Source organism: Prionailurus bengalensis, chromosome D1 (genome assembly GCF_016509475.1).
Source record: "Prionailurus bengalensis isolate Pbe53 chromosome D1, Fcat_Pben_1.1_paternal_pri, whole genome shotgun sequence".
Lineage (NCBI taxonomy): Eukaryota > Metazoa > Chordata > Mammalia > Carnivora > Felidae > Prionailurus > Prionailurus bengalensis.
In genome coordinates this window covers 17,826,372-17,841,950 of record NC_057346.1, presented here as the reverse complement: position 1 = coordinate 17,841,950, position 15,579 = coordinate 17,826,372, and the positions used below count along the sequence as shown (strand labels likewise).

The window sequence follows — 15,579 nt, the reverse complement described above, 5'->3', positions numbered from 1 at the left end:
CTTTCAGGACTCTGTATCTCTGATGCACGGAAATTTCCAGAAACATTTTAGGTATGGCTCTTGTTATTATTACTGTTCTTGTTATTCACTGTAGGTGGTTCCCAGTGAAGACAACTATTCTTCTTTACCCTTAAGATGGTCTCTCTCATCATTTCTCTGTCTCTCCTCCATTTCCTCTGTTGATCTTTCATCAGACAGGCAGATATAGGACCTCTCGAGTCTCTCTCTCTCTATATAATTCTTGTCTCTCCAATTTCTGTCTCTTGGTATTTCTGATATACATTCTGAAATATTTTCTTGACTTTATTTTTACGGACTTCTTTTTTTTTTGTTTGTTTAATTCTTGGTAGCTCTGGTGGTTCAAAAACGTGCACAAAGTTTTGATACTCCTTCCTTCAGGGGTCGAGCCTAATTATTCTGTCCCTTGAGTGTGAGCTAGATTTAGGGGCTTGCTTCTAACTTGCTGAAGTGACGATGTGCACCCACAGAGACTAACTCATTAAAGATAGCCAGGCTCCTTTCTTGCTCTGTCTTTTGGATCACTCCGGAGAAAGTTGGCTACCGTGTCATGGAACACTCAAGCAGATCCATGGAGAAGCCCGTGTGGTGAGGAGTCAATGACTCCAGCAAGGAGCTAAGTAAGTCCCCCTGCCACCAGCCACCTCCCTGAGCATAGAAGCAGGTCTCCCGGCCCTGACTAAGCTTTCAGATGACTGACAGACACCTTGACTGCAACCACATGAGACAGAATTGCCCAGCTAAGCTGCTCTCAAGTTCCCCACCCACCAAAAATGTGACGCGATAAGTGTTTTTTTGTGTTAAGCTATAAAGTTTTGAGGTGGTTTATACAAAGCAGTTGATAACTAATATGGTAGTTATTGTATTGTAATAGTTATATTAAATCATTTCTCTTTGGTTTCGGAATGTTCCTTTTTCATAGTACTGTTATTCTTGTTTTACAGATGTAATTATTTTTAAAATTTCCCCAAGTATACTATCTAATTTAGAGGTATTTTTTCAACGTTCTTGTCTATTACCTAAATTACGGTTTTCTGCTAGGGGCGGTTTTTCTGTTTATTTCGTTTTCTTTTTTTACGCCATCAATAGGTTTGGCATTAATGTATTATCTTAGGTCTTGACTCTAGCAAGCAAATTTTTTCAACAGCGAGTAATACTGTTCGTATTTGAGTAGCTGCTGGGGCTTTCTTTTGCAGCTATACACAAGCAGATCCATTTCAGTTGGGAGCTCTCTGGACAGGGTGAGACCCTGGCATGTCTACTGTCAGGCTTCAGGCCCCCAACTGTTAGAACTAATGTCCTAATTAATGCCCTCCAGGGCACTAATGTCAAGGAGGACCTACCCAGCTCTCCCTACACAACTCACTCAACTCCTCTAAAAGAGCACACTCATGGGGCGCCTGGGTGGCGCAGTCGGTTAAGCGTCCGACTTCAGCCAGGTCACGATCTCGCGGTCCGTGAGTTCGAGCCCCGCGTCAGGCTCTGGGCTGATGGCTCGGAGCCTGGAGCCTGTTTCCGATTCTGTGTCTCCCTCTCTCTCTGCCCCTCCCCCGTTCATGCTCTGTCTCTCTCTGTCCCAAAAATAAATAAACGTTGAAAAAAAAAAATTAAAAAAAAATAAAAGAGCACACTCATGTTCTTCTGGTACATAAATGACAGACGGCTCACATTTTACAATGCAAGGATCAGAAACTGTTGACGTCATTGTTTTGATTACAGGCCTTCAATTAATTATTTTCAGCTTTATTTCTTACTCATGCACTCCATGTAACACATGCCAACTGCTGAGCCCAACATCTTTCCAGGGTTCTAATGGGCAGACTGGCTCCCCGCCTGGGACCCCTTGTACGGATTATGGACTCCAGCTTCCTCTATGTTGTTTTACTCATCAAACCACTCTTGTCTACTTTTAATCTCCCCAAACCCTGTTGAAATCTCTTACTTATTGATAACATGTTCTCTTCCTCCACTTCCTTTCTCTTCATGGTTTTTATTTATTTGTTACTGGTTACCCATCTGCCATGTTTTTATTTCAGTGAGAGCTAGGAGCCATGAATTAATGCACGTACTCAACCCAACATCTTCAGAATTCCACGTAAGATAAAACCTCCAGAGTGTTCTACAAATGTCACCCCTCCTTCTTTGTCTTAAATAAAAACCTGCCTATCCCACTGGCGATGACCTCTTCTGCTACAGTGCTCTCAAACGGAGACAGATGTTTCCATCGTACGCTGTGTACTTCAGGGCAGAGCGGAGATAGATACCCTTGTTCCTCAATACTACTGTCAGACCATTATCTTGCCTTCCTATAAAAATCTCTTGCCGCCTGAGACTCTCACTCCGAGATACTATCACATGCTCTCCCTCCTCACGACAATCATCTAGCAATACTGAACCTTTGGCTGCTGGCTCACAGCTTCCCTCTCTCTGCTGCTATCACATGAGGTGACCTCAAAACCCAGGGATATTAAGGTATTCAAACCCCTGGCTTGTTGGCCCCTTACTTTCTTCATCTCTAGTTACTTCCTTTATGCCATTTCAGTGACCACTCCCATAGCTTTATCCTCGACCCTGTCATACCAGAAATTGAACTGCTTCCAAAATCGCCAGTATAGATAGGCATTCCCTTCTCCAAATAAAACCACTGATTCACCCAGCTCACTTGCTTAAGAAACCCATTATAACAAGTATGAAGAAATATGGTAATAAGCTCTTTTCCCAGTGACCTACAATTACTTTACATCTTCCTCTACTCCTCAAGTCCCCTTGCCCTTCACACACGCTCTGCCTCTCATCTCCTCTCTCCTTCTCCAAGCTCTTCCCTATTCATTATATATAGTCTGTCCCCTGCATCTTCAACCTCCTCCTCTTTCCTGGCTTCCCTATAGTATTAAAACAACAACAACAACAACAACAACAACAACAACAACACACCTCTAGTATCTCAGGTTTTTAAAAAAGTCTTCTTCAGCCTCCCCCCAGGTCTGCTTCTAGCTACTAAATCCCCTCAACACTTCTTTTACCCTTCCATTACTGGATCAGGCACAATCTGAATTTTTTATTGGTGTGACTATCTCCCCATGGGACTAAGCAGCACAGGGCAAGAATCTAAGTGTTACTTCTGTGTGCCAGCATCGGATACAGAGCTAATGCCTGACAGAGCGCTCGATCGATATTCCTCAATTGGTGAGAATTCAAAATGATCACTTAGCACAGATTTATCACCAGCTGTAGAAGATATTAAAACGTTAAAATGAAGTTAAACTTGGATTCAGGCTTGATTAAAATAATATGCCACTCTATTGCTGACTTAGTGTGACCGTTTTAAAGTCTTGAGACTTAGTTAAGTTGCACTACAGCATTCGCTCACCCAGATCATTCTCTTTCCCTCCTTCCTGGGAAAGAGTGGCCCCTGAAGCCCCAGAGGACATGGAATTGGCTGGCAGGTACCCAACGTCTGTTCCTTCACCTGCTAACCCACTCTGGCGCAACTTGGCAGAGTCCTGAGGCTCAGGACTCACAGAAGAGGGTGTGGATAAGTGCTTAGGGTGCCGCTGCTTCTGTAGTTCCATAGCTCTGCCAACTGAACAGAAAGCAATGGTTAATAATGTATGTTTCAAAAATCTAAAAAAAAAAAGAAGAAGAAGAAGAAGATGTAAAGGATCTAAAAATTGTCTGGAACATGGGAAATATTTGTGAATTATTACTGTGTGAGAGACAGATAGATAAGACTGGAAGAAATGAAAGAAGGAAAAGAAGAAAAAAGGAAAGAGAAAAATAAAGGGAGAGAAAGAGCAAAAGAAAGGAAGGGAAGAAAGGGGGAAAGAAGAAAGGAAGAAAAAAGAAAAGGAGGGAGGGAAAGAGAGAGGACGGCAGGGGAAGGTGGAGGAAGGCAGAAGAGAAAGGGAGGAGAAGGTGGCAGTGAGAAGGAGAGACAAGAGGGAGAAAAGGAGAGGAGAGCAAAGGTGGGGAGGGAGCGTGTTGAGAGAAGAGATGGACGCACACAGAACCGTACTCACTTTTGTAAGAGGGAAGATGGAGCCTTCTGTGAGCCTTGGTAAGGCCCCGCCCGCCCCCCAACACTCACAGCTGCACCATCATAACGTGCCTCAGACACGATCAAGATTAATCTGCAGCCTGCTCACTATCCCTGTTTGCATCAGTAACCACGAGAAGCTAAAGACACTTAGGTCATCATCCCCCACAGCACTGCGCACCCTCACATAGCTCTGTACTTCCCTAATCCTAAACTTCTCCCTTCCCTAATTCCTAAAATTCTCCTTCTGTATCCCTTGGAACTCATGGACAGCACCTATGAAGGACTCCATTCTTGGAGTACCTGGTGGGTCAGCCAGGGGAGCCTCCAACTTTTGATTTCGGCTCAGGTCACGATCCCAGGATCATGGGATTGAGCCCTGTGTCAGGCTCTGTGCTCACTGAGCATGAAGCCTGCTTAAGATTCCCTCCCTTTGCCTCAGCCCCTTTACCCTGCTCACACATGCGCTCTCTCTCTCTCCAAAAAAGAAAAAAAAAAAAAAAGACATATTCCATTTTCTCCACCTCGTCTCTAAAAATTTCCTTCATCTTCTCAGTGTTTGGGGCACTACTGGTATTCGACACCACTACTGGCGTCGGACATCCAGCACCGCTGTTAGCACAATGCCACTCCCACTCCAACCTCGCCAATATTTTCCAACGCGGTGCTGCCCGGTCGAAGACCACTACATGACCTAATTTCCCGCCCGGTGGTACCACCCTCCCTATTTCTCCCGCAGAGGGCCGATCTCTCTCCGTTAGGCCTGAGGGTGGAGGGAGATCAGGAAATAAAGCACAATGGAGAGGTGGAGACATTGTATAAGTATGGAGAGAGTGAGTAATACGTGTATAAAAAGATTAAACAAAGAATGGTGGAGAAATCCATGCACTTTTTTTTTTTTTTTTTGATTTAACAGAAGTTGAATGCAAATAAAATCCGAATAGGTAAGTAAATTATGTTATGGACAACTGACAGGATACTACAATTAAAGAAGTCTTTTTAAAAATTTTTAATGTTTATTTATTTTTGAGAGAGAGAGAGAGACAGAGAGAGCACAAGCCGGGGTGGGGCAGAGAGAGAGGGAGACAGAATCCGAAGCTCCAGGCTCTGAGCTGTCAGCACAGAGCCCAACGCGGGACTCTAACTAACAAACCGCGAGATCATGACCTGAGCCGAAGTTGGACGCCTAACCGACTGAGCCACCCAGGTGCCCCTAAAGAAGGTGTTTAAGATAATTATAGAGCCACGTGGGGATAGTTAGCTCAGAAATAACCTTGAATGCCAGCACGGTACATTGGAAATTCAGTGGAATCATTTCAAGAACACCTGTCTCCAATACTTCTAGTTAACTGAGCCTCTGAAGGGAAGATGGAGGGAGCTGGTGAGAACGCGCCATTTCCGGCTTCACATACTTGCACTGTTGTCATGACGGCTTGGTCTCCTCGGGGGTCCCAGGATGCTGGGGAATCCTCTGCGCTTCCCTTTTTCTTCGCCTTCTCGATCTTTCTTCATACTTTGCTAGAGTCAAGGTACAATCAGAGAGATAAGAGACACACAACAGAGTCGAGTTCTTTTGTCGCTGTCGAACACAGAAACGCAATTCTAATGGTCAGCTGAAAGAACTGGCTAAATGCAAGTGAGACACACACACGCAGCACTTGTTAGAGGCTGGCACACGGTACCGTGTGCACGTCAAACTCAAGATGTCTTTTCAACCTATTTCGAGCTGACGATTTTGGAAAACAAAAAAGTAGTTTGACAACACATTTACCAGGAGCCAGTTCCAAGCAATTCATTCCTCTGCTGAAAAACAATAAGCCCTTCCTGCATGATGGCACAGTGCTAAAAGCTGGGGACACGACGAAGGAGGCCCTCGCCCTCACAGAGCCGCCCTGTCTGACAAAAACTAAACGAAAACATAAATAATCACACACTGTGACCGGCGCCATAAAAGGAAAGACTGAGGCCGTGACAGAGCTGGGATGGCACTCGGCATAAAGTGCTATCTGCACTCCTCACACTGTCTGATCATTAGTTTCCACGCCTGAATGTCTCACTAGATTTTTTACTTTCTTGAGAACGGGGACCACGTCTTACACACATTAGCATGCCCAGCACTAACTTGCTGAATCGGTAAATACAAAGACGAAGGAAGGCACTGCGACCCGTGTAAAGAAGCACAGGGACCTGAACACACTAGTATCCAGTCCTACCTTGATTTTTGGAAGGAATCCAATCCGACCTCGCTTGTGCTCCAAATTTCGAGGTTCTTTCACTTTTACTCCCAAATGCTTCATGTACATAAGGATAACATACTGCATTGTTGAACTGGAGGAAAAGGATTAAGTCAAAGAAGGACTCTGAGAAGGGAGGGTGGGCAGAATAAAGACATCGAATGACTTAAAAAAAACTCAATACTGGAATTCTTAGAATTCATTCATCAAGAAAAAACTAAGCAGGTATCTACTGGCTGCAAATAGAAAAGGACTCTACTCCAGACACTAGAATATTAGTCGAATAAAACAGAGGCCACCAGAGGGAGACACTCTATACTTTGAAGTTAAAAGAAAGAAATCATAATTCAGGACTTAGAAAAGACAGTTTCTTTTTTTTGTAAAATTCTTGGGAAAAAACCCAGTTATATTACCTTTTATCTTCTTCTACAGCCTGAGCAGTCATCCTAAAAGTAAAAATATTTCAAAATTAAATATTAAAGTTTAACGAAGGAGTTGCTATTAACTCAGATACCTGAAGCAACAGAACAGAGCTCAATCTGTCACCTGGCATGAAATAGCAGAGAAACCCTAACCCTCTAGGGGACTACAGGCTTTTCTCACTCCTGTCATCAACTGTAAATGTTTCCTGACCTCAAACAGTTTCAAAGCCCATGAACTAAAACCACTGGAAGTGTTTCTGATCAGTTAGACATTTTATAGTTACTCATTTTACCAATGCCCAGAAAAAGAAACACAAGAACTTTTCTAAAACATCAGCAAAATTTAAAAATTAAAACATTAGGGGTGCCTGGGTGGCACAGTTGGTTGAGCGTCTGACTTCGGCTCAGGTCACGATCTCACAGTCTGTGAGCTTGAGCCCCGCATTGGGCTCTGTGCTAACAGTTTGGAGCCTGGAGCCTGCTTCGGATTCTGTGTCTCCCTCTCTCTCTGCCCCTCCCCACTTATGCTCTGTCTCTCTCTCAAAAATAAATAAACATTTAAAAATTAAAAAAAAAAATTAAAATGTTAAAACCAAAATACATGGCTCCATATACATGGTCTGACTCCCCTTTTGAGTTTGTTCAAAGTGTGCTTTAAGCATTAAGGAGCATCTCAAGAGAGAGGTGCATTTGCACATGCTTCTGTTACTTACAACACTTCTTCGATTTTGGCAACAATCTGTTCCGCACATGCCCGTTCCTTCTCCAAAGTTACCCGGTCCTTGTCTCGCTCCGCATCGAGTTTTGTCAGTTCGCTTTCAGCCAAGGTCAGCCCCATGCTACGTTTCTGCCTAAAGGGAACAGGAGAAGCTTCCTGAGGTGGCCTAGAGAAGAACCGTCTCCCTCTGGAGATGTTTCATCAGAGTTTCCATGGCTATGAGTTTCTAGCAACAGGCAAAATGTCACAGTTTTCTATTTTGGGGCCCCTGTCACCTAGGACACCAGAGGAAAAGAATTCTAGAGGCGATCACTCAACAGAACACACATCCTGAAGGAACACACTTAGCCTAGAGGAGCCCTGAGCTCAAATCCTGAAAGCATACAGAATGGGGACTGTGGACTCAGTACCATGCCAACTCTTCGACTCTAGGTATTCCTTATATTTTAATCACAGTGATAAAGACTATATGCTAAGCCAAGGACTTAATGTGTAACCTTTTCCTACCTAAACAGAAAGTTAATTCAGAACTACCATAACAGTTTATATCTGCCACCAAGCTTACCGAAAATCTTCCAAGTGCCTCTGAACTTCTGGGTGGACTCTTTCCTGCATAGTTTGAATATAGTGGCGGTGTAGATCCTCAGGTATAAGCTCAGGTCTTCTTTTTTCTGCATAAAGAAAAGGCAAGGAGTTACCTGATGTGAAGGTATATCCTGTGCATTATAACTGGCAACATATCAATGCTATTTGGTACAAACTTGGAATAAGACAAAGAGAAGGTCTTCAGTGCATTTTGTTTTTTACCTCACAATTCCAATTTCATATACGTTTAATGTATTACAGAACCTATTTTCTGTTGTGATTCAGATGATCTGCTCATTACCACATGACAGATAAAACCTTTAGAGATGAACTGTGCTACATATCTGACAGAGACATAATTCTCCAGAATATTGATACTCCAAACTTACCTAGATCTATTGATATTTCATCAGGAACAGAAACTTTCAGGTGCTAAAACAAAAATGCAAACAAAAAGTGAAACAACACTAAATACTTATATAAGGTGTATATATAAGGACTTGTATAAAGTGAAGAGATACAACTTGGATAACTATTTTTACAATCACATTCAGGTTTAAGCTCACTTATCCCATCCAACTTTCACAGCTCTGGAATGTCCCACTGTTTCAACATGAAAATAGGCCCTTTCCCCCAATGATCATATACAGGAAATATCTATAATCACTGGTTAATATAATCAGTTATATACATCATTTGAATCAATATAGCTAACACCGAAACTGTGTATATATGGTATGAAAAATTTAGTCATATATAATCATGACTTTTTTTTTTTTTTTTTTTTTTTGCTGTACTTGAGACTCCAAACCACGTATTACCAGTAATTTCCTATGTAAAGTGAAAGAACCCTCACAACATTCATGCCCCGATGAGAAGGTACTGGATGTCAATGTCGAGCCTTTGCAGTATTAAATCTCCAATAACCATCCATAGTTTTTACTATTGACCCAACTAAGGTAACCGTGTCATAATTAACTTCTTCTTAGCTAGGATTTTCCCCATAATATCTGCAGTTTTCGGTCCTATTACCACATAGTTGTGTTTTCCCTCTCATCAATCTGGGAAGTATCTTAGAAAACAACTTATTTTGTATTTAAAGAAAGTATCTTAACCTCTTCATGCTTACTTTATAATGTATACCTACTTGTCATATACTTTGAGAATTTAAACAGTTCCTGTAAGATCTAAAGCTTTACATTAATAAGGCTGCTGCAAATTATGAGATCTCCAAATTCATCTGAAGAACAGTGAAATGGATTTCAAAGCTTTCTCTTTCACTGACGTTGTTACACAGTAGCTCCAACCAACTGTCCTAGAAGTATTGCTAGCATAAATGTAAAAAAGTATATACACGCTCATTTCTGTATTTATATGAAATAAATAAACCACCTGTGACATGAAAGAATAATCAGCAAATAAATCTATCAGGGTTATTACACTTTAATGCTGATAAATTTAATACAGATCACAAGCAGCAAAATAAAGATTTGACTTAGCTTGGAGCTCTTAAGAAATGTGACATTAACTTCCGGGGATTTACCCGAAGTAAACAAAAACACTAATTCAAAAAGATACATGCACCCCTATGTTTATAGCAGCATTATTTACAACAGCCAAGATATAGAAGGAACCTAACTATCCACCAATAGATGGATGGATAAAGAAAATGTGGTAGATATACACAGTGGAATTATTACTCGGCCATAAAAAAGAATGACACCTAGCCACTCACAACCACATGATGGACCAAGTGGGTATTATACAAGGCAACTGGTCTAGACAGAGAAGACAGATATTGTATAATTTCATTTACATGTGGAACCTAAGAATTAAAACCAATGAGCAAACACACACAAAGAACAGAATTAGGCTCATAAATACAGAGCAGACTGATGGTTGCCAGAGGGGAAACAGGGTGGGAAATAAGTTAAATGAGTGATGGGGATTAAGAGGTACCAACTTCCAATTGTAAAATAAATAAGTCACAAAGTACAACATCCATTCATGATAAAAACCCTCAACAACGTAGGTTTAGAGGGAACGTACCTCAACATAATAAAGGCCATATTTGAAAAACCCACATCTAACATCTTACTCAATAGGGAAAAACTGAGAGCTTTTCCCCTCGGGTCTGGTACAAGACAGGATGTCCACTCTCACCACTTCTATTCAACAAAGTACTGGAAGCCCAAGCCATAGCAATCAAACAACAAAAAGAAATAAAAGGCATCAAAATTGGTAAAGAAGAAGTTAAACTTTCACTATTTTCAGATGACATGTTATACGTAGAAAGCCCAAAAGATCCACCAAAAAACTGCTAGAACTGATAAACCAATTCAGTAAAGTCACAGGATACAAAATCAAGGTACAGAAATCTGATGCATTTCTATACACTAATAGTGAAGCAGCAGAAAGAGAAATTAAGAAAACAATCTCATTTACAAGTGCACCAAAAATATAAGATACCTGGGAATAAACCTAACCAACAAGGTGAAAGGCCTGCACTCTGAAAACTATAAAATGCTGATGTAAGAAACTGAGGACAACACAAAGACATGGAAAGACATTCCACGCTCAAAGATCAGAAGAACAAATATTGTTAAAATGTCTATGCCACCCAAAGCAATCTACATATTTAATGCAATCCCTACCAAAATACCAACCATATATTTCACAGAACTAGAACAAAGAATCCTAAAATTTGTATGGAACCATGGAAGACCCCAAATAGCCAAAGCAACCTTGAAAAAGAAAAGCAAAGCTGGAGGCATCACAATTCCAGACTTCAAGTTATATTACAGAGTTGTAGTCATCAAAACAATATGGCACTGACACTAAAACAGACACGTAGGTAGATCAATTAAAACAGAATAGAAAACTCAGAAATAAATCCACAACTATACGGGCAATTAATCTTCAACAAAGCAGGAAAGAATATCTAATGGGAAAAGGACAATGTCTTCAACAAACGGTGTTGGGAGAACTGGACAGCAATATGCAGAAGAATGAAACTGGACTGCTTTCTTATACCATACACAAAAATAAATTCAAAATGGATGAAAGACCTAAATGTGAGACCTGAAGCCATAAAAATACTAGATGAGAACACAAGCAGTAACCTCTTGGACATTGGCTATAGCAACTTTTTTCTAGACACGTCTCCTGAGACAAGGGAAACAAAAGCAAAAATAAACTATTGGGTCTACATCTCAATCAAAAAGCTTCTACACAGCAAAGAAAACAACCAACAAAACTAAAAGACAACCTACAAAACAGAAGAAGGTATTTGCAATGACATATCCCACAAGGGTTACTATACAAGGTATAGCAAGAACTTATAAAACTAAATACCCAAAAAGCAACGCAATTACAAAATGGGCAGAAGACATGAACAGACATTTCTCCAAAGAAGACATCCAGATGGCAAACAGACACATGGAAAGATGCTCATCATCACTTACCATCAAGGAAATGCAAATCAAAACTGCAATGAGACATCACCTCACACCTGTCAGAATGGCTAAAATCAACAACACAAGAAACAAGAGGTATTGGCAAGGATGTGGAGAAAAAGGAACACTCATGCGCTGCTGGTGGGAATGCAAAGTGGGGCAGCCACTCTGGAAAACAGGATGGAGTTTCCTCAAAAAGTTAAAAATAGAACTGCCCTACAATCCAGCAATTGCACTACTGGGTATTTACCCAAAGAATATAAAAACACCAATTCAAAGGGATACACGCAACTCTATGTTTATGGCAGCATTATTTACAATAGTCAAGATATGGAAACAGCCCAAGTGTCCAGTGACTGATGAATGGATAAAGATGATGTGGTATATATATGTACAATGGAAATCACTCAGCCTTAAAAAAGAATGAAATCTTGGCCATTTGCTGCGACACGGATGGAGCTAGAGCATATAATGCTAAGCAAAATAAGTCAGAGAAAGACAAATACCGTATGATTTCTTTCACTCATACGTAGAATTTAAGAAAACAAATGAGCGAAGGGAAAAAAAGAGAGAGACAAGCCAAGAAACAGACTCTTTAATTAGAGAAAACAAACAGGGATACCAGAGGGAAGTAGGGTGGGGGATGGGTTAAATAGGTGATGGGGATTCAAGAGTGCATTTGTGATGAGCACCAGGTGATACATGGAATTGCTGAATCACTATGCTGTACGCTTTCAGCTAAATAACACTGTCTGTTAATGAACTGGAATTAAAAACTTATAAGAAAAGTAAAAAAATAAATAAGTCACAGGGATTAGAAGTATAGCACAGGAAATACAGGTCAATAATACTAGAATAACTTTGTATAGTGACATGATAACTATAGTTATTACCATGGTGAGCATTATATATGTAATTGTCAAATCACTATGTTGTACACCTGAAACTAATATAATATTGAATGTCAACTGTACTTCGATTTTAAAAAAAAGGAAATGTTGGGGCGCCTGGGTGGCGCAGTCGGTTAAGCGTCAGACTTCAGCCAGGTCACGATCTCGCGGTCCGTGAGTTCGAGCCCCGCGTCGGGCTCTGGGCTGATGGCTCGGAGCCTGGAGCCTGTTTCCGATTCTGTGTCTCCCTCTCTCTCTGCCCCTCCCCCGTTCATGCTCTGTCTCTCTCTGTCCCAAAAATAAATTTAAAAAAATGAAAAAAAAAAAATGAAAAAAAAAAAAAAAAGGAAATGTGAAATTCAAATATACTTCAATATACTATAGTTTCCTCATGGAAGTAAATCATCTTAATGAATATATGTATAATATTTTTTTTTTAAGTCTATTGTTTTATTTTTGAGAGGGAGGGAGGGGCAGAGAGAGAGGGAGACAGAGAATCCTAAGCAGGCTCTGTGCGGCGCACAGAGCCTGACGTGAGGCTCAAACCCATGAACCATGAGATCATGACGTGAGCCAAAACCAAGAGTCAGACTGCTTAACCAACTGAGCCACCCGGGCGCCCTTATAATATTTTAAACAGTGGCAGTATAATCAAAACCCTAACTCATTCACTCAATAAATATCAAAGTGACCACTCTTCCAGGATCAATCAGTGTTGGAAAAATAGCAATGAACAAACAGAACAAAAATATCTGCCCTAATGGAGCTTTACATTCAGGGCAGAAGAGTAAGAATACAGACAAAATAAACCAACAAAATAAAAGTTCTATGGACAAAAATAACACATGACAGGTGACAGAAAGTGAAAGGGATAAAATTTCAAGTAGGTTGGTCAGGGAAGGCCTCACTGAAAAGGTAACTGTATTCTGCAATGTGTAGGTGTGCAGGCAACTTTATAAAGGAATACAAAGATAATGAGGTAAGAGTTGGAGGGAGAAGTGGAGACAAAAATGTTTCTGGGTATGTTTGTTTTAGGACTGGTAAACTCACAACGTCTGCATGCTAACGTGAACGATTCAACAGAAAACAAAAAGTTGACGATATCAGAGAAAAGGATGGCAATTGCTAGATGATGTTGTCAAGTAGGAAGAAGGAAATGCAGTCCAGGTAAACAGGGGAAGAGTCACCTTGGTATAAAACAAGACAGTCTCTCCACAACATCAGGAGAAAGGGCAGAGCATATACTATGATGAATGAAGGCAGTTGATATCTGGTAGAAGTTCACCTGCAGATACTTCAAATTTCTCAAAGAAACAGCAAGGTCATGAGCTGAGAAAGGGCAGGAGAGGAGGCGATGAGGTTTCAGGAGAGGGAAGTTGTGACACAGTCATAGAAGAGAGGAGCAAACGTGGAAGATGCCTCAGGAACCGCAGCACAATTATCCAGGGAGCATTACGGGCTGGTACTTACCCTACCACGAGGCCAAGAATAATAAAACCCATTAGTTTAAAAATCTCATAAAGACTTCTACTGGTAAAATAAAATAAAACACTATTATCATTCATGTAAGATCTTTTCCACCACTTTTTAAACTTGTGCCTCTAAACTTCAAAGAGGCCAACCAGAGTTCATTATACCAGCAATATCCTCTGGATCCCAATATATACATATATCATTTGGGTTCTCCTTTTCACTCTCTTATTATGCACATGTATAAGCCCAAATGTACATGTATACCCCCTAAGACCTACTGCGAGAATTCAGAGCCTACAACTAATTTAAAAATAATAAGAGTAACAGTCAAGAGTAATCAGCAACTGAGACACAACATAGATGTCAGAAAGTCCAAAACAATAATGTCCAAAAATATGAGGGCAGACTGGAAGTAGGAGACCAATAGCTCAACGTACGACAGTGCAGATGACATAATATTAACTTGGTAACTTACTGCAGATCGATCCAGGAAAAACTGATGAAACTCGAGGAAGACACGCCGAGTCTCCTTGGAATTGGTCTGCTTATATAGGTCTGAATAGAGATAACAGAGCTGCAGTAGAGGAAGAAATGGAAAAGAGAAAGAAAGTGAGAAATCATGAAAAATATAATCTGCTAGATCTTCACTGAGTAGCAAAGTCTCCCACAAGTAGGCCACTACAGACAATGTAATCATTACCATGCAAGGAAGTTTAAAAATAAATAACTTTTCAACTATCTTACGTATCTATCCATATATGCTTAGCAACTCATCTTGCAGAAGTGCAAAGTTTTACAGTATAAGAATCAATGTAGGAACTCTGAATTGGCTAAATCGTCAAATACATTACCAACGTTGCAGGGTCAAACTGTGAAACTACGTGGTGTAAGAAACAGCCAGGTGAGCAGGGCGAGATTTTAGCAGTTCAATGCTCTGGAAACAGCTGCACTGCCCATTGATCTAGAAAAGGAAATAATGATACATCAGTAACTCCACCACACAGATGCAAAATGTAAGGTAAGCTCAGTTAAACACAACTACCCAAATTTCACTTTGACATACCCTAAAAAAATTCAACATCTTAAAAAGTTCACTGGAACTTATGAGCACCTGGGCTTATGGAATCTCTCCCTCTGGAAATTAATAATCTCTTGGAAACAGCTTGGAAGAAAAACCATCTTAGGAGAATGCAAGTTCAATAGATAATTACCAAGGAACTCAGATGTCTACAAGTCAGTAAGTAAAAAAGCAGTGTAGCAACACTTCTAAAAAGGTAATGGGAGGTTTTTGCCTAATAATGAAATAGGTGTCTGTCTTCCTTTCCTTCTGAGCTAATCGCAGAAATGGTTGTATGAAAATGGAGATGTATAAGTTTAAGTGAGACAACTCCTAGAATAATTGTATTCCCTAACTGCACTGAACACAGAAAACTAATAGTTCAACTTCAGGTAATCTTGACTCACAATTTCCATTTAATTTCTCATGTTTAAATAAATTAAAGTTAAAATAATACCAATTCTTCACAATCTCTTTCAAAAAACACAAGAGGAGGGGACACTTCTGAAGTCATTTTAAGAGGACAGCATTACCTAAACATCAAAACCAAAGACATTCTAAAAAAAGAAAACTACAGACCAATATACCCCATAAAAAACAATGTAAACATCATCAGCAAAATAATAGCAAATTGAATCTGGTAATATATAAAAAGGAAAATACACTATACGACCAACTGTGGTTTATCCCA

The 15,579-nt window shown here is 40.4% G+C and overlaps 1 protein-coding gene across 1 annotated transcript in view; it reads right to left on the bottom strand.

Moving 5' to 3' along the window:
- ARHGEF12 (Rho guanine nucleotide exchange factor 12) overlaps window positions 1-15,579 on the bottom strand; it is a 150,496-nt gene that overhangs the window by 29,434 nt on the left and 105,483 nt on the right. The window contains 10 exon segments of the mRNA XM_043579638.1: window positions 3,389-3,601; window positions 5,467-5,572; window positions 6,268-6,382; window positions 6,702-6,734; window positions 7,424-7,561; window positions 7,994-8,099; window positions 8,403-8,445; window positions 14,307-14,405; window positions 14,683-14,726; window positions 14,729-14,792. Coding sequence (XP_043435573.1) covers window positions 3,389-3,601; window positions 5,467-5,572; window positions 6,268-6,382; window positions 6,702-6,734; window positions 7,424-7,561; window positions 7,994-8,099; window positions 8,403-8,445; window positions 14,307-14,405; window positions 14,683-14,726; window positions 14,729-14,792 — 961 coding nt within the window.